Genomic DNA, 7,374 nt, shown 5'->3' with positions numbered 1-7,374 from the left:
GACATCATGCAAATAAAAAAGCACTTTTCTGGGTTCTAGCAAAGTTTTACAAGCGTAAAATCTCCACGGATTAAAAATTCAGAGTAGTAATTTGACCGTGTTTGTACTTCAAAGTCTGTCAACAGTTTTATGGGCATTTCTTTTATAATGGTGTTCTTTGGGCCGCAGGGCATTTTTTTTGGAAAAGCTTTTTTTTTTACAGGTCTCTTATTTTCCAGCTAATTTCCTGGAAAGTTTTCTAGTCAAAAATAAATTGTTATTTAACTGAAAATTATAAGATATTTCCAAGAAAGTCCTCTACAGTTTTTACTAATAAAGGAAATGTCTACCTGCTCGTTATACATTTGACTGATTTATGACAGCACTAATAAACAGCTACTTGTTAACTAATATGATCTTCATTTCCCCCTTAATTAGTACTACATTAAGCAGAACTTTCTTAGAAAAGTGCTAATAATCTGCAGCTAAATACTGGCCAATTTTCAGTAAACATTTCTAATGAAGAAACTTGTTACTGACCTGTAAAACTAATCAACTACATGGCAATACCATGAGTGACCACTAGGACAAAGTGCAGTGAATCTGACTGGCAGCATCGTATCCTGCTGTCTTCATACAGCAGACCTGTCGGAATCAGTCAAAAAAAAACACACAAAAAAAAAACGTGAGCATGATTCAGAGATTTCCGAACGTCCTCACCTTCACCTTGTGGTTCAGTTTTGGGAATAGTCTCACATTGCCAGACGATTCTCGACATCATCGTGTAGAACGCATCTCGCTATCATTCTGCTATGAGACAAAATTTTGTTAAACCAGTCGCAGTTGTCTTGAACAGTGCTAAGCAGTTGTGTCCCCTCAAAATAGTGATCAGGGGATTGTTTTTGCAAAATATTTGCATGTACTGAGGCGAGCACGGCCTGTAGAAAGAACTAGCAATGTTGCCTTATTGCACGATCCAAACCTTTGACAGCATTTGAACGTTTCATCATGTAGGTTGCTGTTGTCGTCTCCTGTAGTGAACGTTGGGCTGATGGCAGGCTCATACCCCCAGTCTACATCCGGTGAGTCCGACTACTTTTGGAATTGCTAACAGCATCGCACATGTGTGTGATTCAGAGATTTTGAGCTATTTTTGTACATTTAAAATCGCTTTATAAATGTATTTTAGCAACACTAAAAAATAAATGAAATATTCTCACGTTGTAACAGCGTGCTCGCTCACTTGGCATTATTGCCCAAAAACAACAAGACTTAGCATAACTGAAAACATCAGTTGCATATGTGACTACAACATTTTTATTTTGTTAATGCTGGAGTGCGTCTAACAATGCTGATGAAGCATAGGAGCAGGAGGTAACGCTCTCTGTGTTTCACAGTATATCTGTGTTTTAAGCCACGTTTCTGCTCTGGTGCACCAGTAGCATTGCGTCTACCAGCAATGATCAGTTTTCCAGAGCTGTGGAGGGAAGTAACTGTAGTGATGGAGACAGCGGAGGCGACCATGAAGCTTCCAAGAGAAGTTTCTGATGCTCCAGATAAAAAGAAACTCTGCATTCAGAGGAAGGCGACAGTCCATAAAAGAAAGACGATGAGGCATACGTCATAAATGCATTCACACAGTGTTTTTGTAATTGCTCTCATTGTCAGAAGGGGGAGACAAAAGTTCAACGCTGCAGGTTTATTATCATCTCTAAATTTCCTCCCAACTCACCTGTTTCTAGACTCAACACAGTTTGAATTTTAAACATCAGCATGAAGTTGAGAAGACATTTTGGTTCACAGCAGCTAGACGAGTGAGTGCCTCTTTAACTTTAGAGGGAAGAGAAATCTTCAACACCCAAAATCAGATAAATTCCAGGTGGAAATGTGTTTTGTTAATACACAAGTTTAGTTTGCGATCAGAGTACGCTCCAGGTTTTTCACTCTGACTTCATCCCGCAAACAGCTGAGCTGCCTTTGATTTCCTCCCGCACAAGTCTGGGAGTGTTTTCTGCCTGGAAACAGTTTTTTATGGACGGACCGCCTGTGTGTTTTTCTTTTCCCTTTTTTTTTTATTTCACAACCTCGCTGAACTTGAAAATGAAAATGAACTCACGTCACCCCTGCCTGCTGCCAGAGCCTGCTTTTGTCCCAGTTTTCTCTCCCTCTCTCCTCTCTGGGCTGAGTTTACAGCGCAGCGCTCACCTCTCTCTCTGCAGACAGCAGCAGCAGCAGCAGCAGCAGCATGTTCAGCTAATTCACTTTGAGTAACGAAGCTGTTGATCTGGTTTTGTGTATGAGCTGCACAGCGAGTCCGGCCGCCGCCGCCGAGAGGTTTTTTGAGGCGAGCGGGTGATGTGAGGCCGGCTGTGTGAGGAGATTACTCCTGTCAATCACACACTGAGAGATGAAGCATCACAAACAGCGTCCAGCTCCAGGAGTGTAACTCGCTCTTTGTCTGCCTCTATCTCAGACAGGATGTCGTAACTCCACAGCCCTGCATCACCTCCACCTTCCTCCCCCTCTTCCTCCCCTCCACTGTTTGCTCATGTCATGAAGATGATGATGATGATGATGATGATGGTGGTGGCAGCGCGGCTCGACCTCCAGCCTAAAGGGTTAACATGCAGCCACAACAAAGGAGCCGGTACTGGGCCGGCGTGTGCACAAGTGGGGGGAGGAAGGGGGGGAGGCGGTGGTGGTAGTGGTGGTGGTGGTGGGGGAGGATGTGGTGGTGGGGGGCTGCTCCGGCTGCCTTCTAGCCCCGCCCTGGAATTCTTTATTGGAGAGGCTGTTTACAACCTCGACGCATAGGAGTCCCTGGGTTCATCGGCCCGGTGGGGAGGGGGTGAGGAGGAGGATGGGGGAGGAGGAGTGGGGGAGTGTTGGACTCACAAGAGAGCGGAGAGGAAAATGGTACAGGAAGAAGACAATAAGAAAATATGTTGAGGGCCTCCAGAGCTGCAGGATCTGAGCTTTTGTTTCTCCCTTTTGTCTCATTCTTTGATTCTTCACTTCCGCCTTTGTTTCTGTGTTTAACATGAATTTAACGTGCACATGTCTGAGGCGGTGCACGCACGTGAAGAAGGAAAAAATGACTAGGACCGCAGCCAAAAAAAAAAAAGAAAAAGGAAAAAAAAAATACCCCAGTGGACTTTCCTCTCCTTGTGCTGCTGCAGCCGACTCCAGATTTCCTAAAGACCTGCAGCAGGATGACTTGTTTCTCTTTCATGATGATTCCTTTCATTGTTTTCTTCTCAGGCTGAGCTGCAGCTTCGTCTCTCTCAGGCTCAGTTTGAATGTTGTCATTCTTGTTTTCTCTGCTGCTGACCTGTCCGGCTCGAGCTTCATGTCATACGTGAGCTGCTGCTGCTGCTACGTCTGTCTGTGTGGGATGTAACTGGAGATGCATGTTGTTTATAATCTGCACTGCAAGAAAAAAAAAAAGTGTGGTGCTACTGTAGCTCACACAGCACCTCCTCCTCCTCCTCCTCCACACACTTGTGTTTACATCCACATTTTACATATCTGCTCCAACTGAGACAGTAACACACACTTACACAGACAGACTCTGTCAGTAACAAAAGAATTAAAAAAAATAATGCTGCAGCTAACTTATTTTTTGCCCAAGCAGACATTTTAAAATTGCTTGTTTTGCCTGATACTCAGATATTCATATACAACATGCAATTTACTGTCACAGAAAAGAAGGAAACTAATAATTTGTTATTATATCCACATTTGAGCAGCTTGAATCAGTCATTTTTGGGCATTTTCCCTCAATAAAATACTTCAGAATTGCTGCAGATTATTTTTCTGTTGATTAATGAACAAAGTTTCCTGATTCAACTAATACTACATGTATTTTTAAAAATATATTTAAATGCATTTGTTATTTGAACAATATAACTGATGCCTTTATTGAGAAAAAAAAACTAAGTGAAGGACAAAGAATACATTTAGTACATCTAGTCTTTAAAAATTACAACCTAAATGTGTTATTTCTACCATAAAAGCATCTTAGAAACCTACAAACATTTTTTTAATGTGTCTAAGAATACATAAAGAATACTCAGTGTATTTTTAAATTAACATTTTATAGTTGTGTATCATGATTTTCATATATAAAGTTTAATTTAAAGTTTATTTGCCAGATCCACTATAACAGGCAGTTAAGAGAATCTAAAATTAATTCTATTTTCAGTATCATCTTGTATTTTTGTGTTTCACATTTCCATTTCCAAATAGTTTGACATGTCAACCTTTATCATGTTAACTGTGGTTCTAATGTGCTTAGTGAATAATATGCAACAACATATACTTTAATGTGACCAAAAGGTTTTTTTGGGTTTTCATTTTGACCATAAAAACAGAACCATTACATAGATTATCATGAACATCTTATATTGTGGGTTTTAAAAATGATGTAAAGTGTTCTACGTTTGTCATCTGAGCCATAACAGACATGTGTTTTATGTAAATACAAGCTGATCACTTTTGTAAGAAAAAAAAAGTGCAACAACATATATTTTAAGATTTTTGTAATCTCAGCCATAAAAGCAGGGCCAATTCAATCGACATCACAAGTTTATCATTTGAACTATAAAGAGATTGTAAAATAATATTCACGGTGACCAAAACATTTCAAAACCCAGTATGGAGTAAATTTTCACATTGTAGCCTTGAAATCATTGCAAACACCTAAAAATCATAACCGTGGTTCTAAATGTGCTTCTTTTTTTTTTTTAAGTGCAGCAACATATATTTTAAATGTATTTTGTCATTTCCACTTAAAAACAGGGCGAATTATATTTAACACAACTTTATCATTTGAGCTAAAAAAAAAAAAAAAAGATTCTAAACAATATTTTTAGATGACCATCACATTAAAGTTTGACGTTTGAGCCTTTAAATAATTGTAAACCTATGAGCATCGTGTCATCTGTGCCTCTAAATGTGCCTCAAAAATTGCAGCAACATATATTTTAAAGAGGCTTTTTTTTCTGTCATTGCAACCATAAAAACAGAGAATGTAAACAAGATTTAAGGTGACCACAACATTAAAGTTTCAGCCTTTAAATTATTCTAAACATGGAACCATCATGTCAACTGCGGTTCTAGACGTGCAGCAGCATATATTTTAAAGGTTTTTTTTTTTTTTTTTAATCCTTTCGCCCACATGAACAGTATAAACACATACAAACCCGGAGCTGAGTGTGAGACGCTGTATTCGCAGCTTCCCCCTCATTATACTGACAATAATAATAATAACAATAAAAATAATAAAGTGCATTTTGAAGTCCTCTGCTGCTCGTGCAGTTGCTCACTACATGCCTGGCCTGTCGCGCGCGTCCTCGCCGGTGTCGCGGTGCCGCCTCGCGCCTGTCTGCTTCCCAACCTTTCCCCCAGTTCGTGCGCGCGGCCGGGTTCACCGGGTTTACTCTGACACCGCTGACTCCGCGGCCCCGCCCCCGACAGCCACGCACCCCGCCCCGGGCCAATGGCGTCGCGGCCACGTACCGATCACGCACCGCCTCGCCTCTGATTGGCCGCGGCCCGCTACACCTTTGGCTGCGATTGGCTGCGTGTTACCACCCGCCAGACGGCTCTGAGTTTTGTTTCTGTGTTTTTTTGGCTCCCAGCTGAAGCCAGTCTGCTGGCAGCGGCTCAGATCGTTACCGACCCGCTCTCCGCTGCTGCTGCCGCCGCCGCCGCCGCTGCCTCCGCGTATTTACTCTGTCAAGCTCCTCTTCCTCCCCTCATGCTCAGCTTCTCGTCGGAGCGCTCCTGTCAGGTGAGTCCCGGCTCTTTCATCTTCGCGGCTGTTTGCCACAACTTACCCCGGAATATTCACAACATCTCCGGCCGCTGTCGGTCAGCTGCTGCCCGTTGATCCCCGGGCTGCAGGTCCGCCTGGTAGCGCTGCTCGCCGCCTCATTTTTACTGTGGAGCTGCCGGCTGGTTTATCTGAGGTCACAGTGAACTCAGTGTCCCCAGATTTTGTGTGAGTGTGTGCGCGCCGCTGCAGCCTGCATGTGTGTGTGTGTGCGTTAACAACAGTTGCATCCCTGCAATGCATCGGAAAGTTTACAGATGTTGTTGGAGACACAGCTGACTGTTTGTTTTGATGATGCAGATTTCTATTGTTTGTGAGTACAGTCACATTTTTCTGGATTGTCTTTGTTAGACTATGACTCATATGAGCAAAAAAATAATAATCAGCGATCATTTCCGCAATCGATTAATTGCGTCTGTTTTTCCTAAGCATAAACACAAAAATATCCCCTGATTCCTCCTGCTCAGGTGGGACTGCTGGCTGCTTTTCTTTGTCAAATATGATCATAAATGGCATATGTGGAAGTAAGTGGCACTTTCCGTGGTCTCTAGAAAACAGTGCACGTCAATTTTTACTATTTAAAAAAACATTATCACTCAAGAGATTGATCGGTTAATCGATAAAATCACCAGCAGATTGATTGACAGTGAAGTTGCAGCCCTTGTCTTTTGTTGTGGGATGCCTGTTGGCTGTGATGAGTGAGCAGGATGTGTTTAATTTATCTTGATGTGGTCTATTAATAGAGTTCAGCCAGTGATTTCTTTGAGTTATAACAGTAGAGATCAAAGTTTAACAGCAGCTGATTAATCTGACCCTCTGAAACCAAGAAAAATGTTTAATTTATTTTTTAAAAATATGAGAATAAGTTGATTGTCACATTTGTGCAGCTGTAAGGAGAAGTGGCTCCATGCTGTGTGGTGATGCTTTAAAATAATCTGTTCCATTTTTCTCTTCAATATTGTGCCTCTCACGTTTTATTTCATGTTGCATCTGTTCAGTCTGAAAAGCAGACATGTTCAGAAAATGAGCAAATATTCACACGTGAGAAGCTCCAACGTGTGAATCTTTGATGTTTCAGCTTCAAAACTAAGCATCTATTGATCAAATCTGTAATGTGAATCACTGGATCTTCTGCTAATCGGCAGATCAATGAATCAGTCACCCTCAGAAAGCTGCACCTGAAAACAAAGAGACGGCACAAGAAACAACACGACCACATATGGAGGCAGAACACAATCAAAAATCAAACCACAAAAAAAAAAAAGGATGACAAAAAGGGATGAAAATAATACATCGGGTTGATTAATACATCCTTTCTGGGGCTGAGTGGTTTGACAGTAAACAGGTGCCGGTGATCATAATAATGATTGTTAAGTAGCAGCATTAATTTGTGAATAAATCTCTGCATTGTTTCTTGTTGCTGTAATCTCATTATGTGTGGTGTGTTTGTGTGATCGTGGGAAATCACAGCGTCGGAGCACGATGCTCTGTGTGTGTGTGTTTGTTGCAACAGATTGACTTTGTTTTGTTCAACTATACTTCCTGATGGGAGCTTCCTC

The 7,374-nt window shown here is 41.6% G+C and overlaps 1 protein-coding gene across 1 annotated transcript in view; it reads left to right on the top strand.

Annotated features, from left to right (window-relative positions):
- Window positions 1–5,629: 5,629 nt before the first annotated feature.
- Window positions 5,630–7,374, top strand: part of klf11a (Kruppel like factor 11a) — a 7,586-nt gene continuing 5,841 nt past the window's right edge. The window contains exon 1 of the mRNA XM_008300705.1: window positions 5,630–5,773. Coding sequence (XP_008298927.1) covers window positions 5,741–5,773 — 33 coding nt within the window. The 5' untranslated portion in view covers window positions 5,630–5,740. The remainder of the gene's footprint in view (window positions 5,774–7,374) is intronic.

The sequence above is a fragment of the Stegastes partitus genome, unplaced genomic scaffold (genome assembly GCF_000690725.1).
Source record: "Stegastes partitus isolate 25-593 unplaced genomic scaffold, Stegastes_partitus-1.0.2 Scaffold1578, whole genome shotgun sequence".
Classification (NCBI taxonomy): Eukaryota; Metazoa; Chordata; class Actinopteri; family Pomacentridae; genus Stegastes; species Stegastes partitus.
Note: the sequence above shows the minus strand (reverse complement) of the source record. Positions and strands in the feature narration are given on the sequence as shown.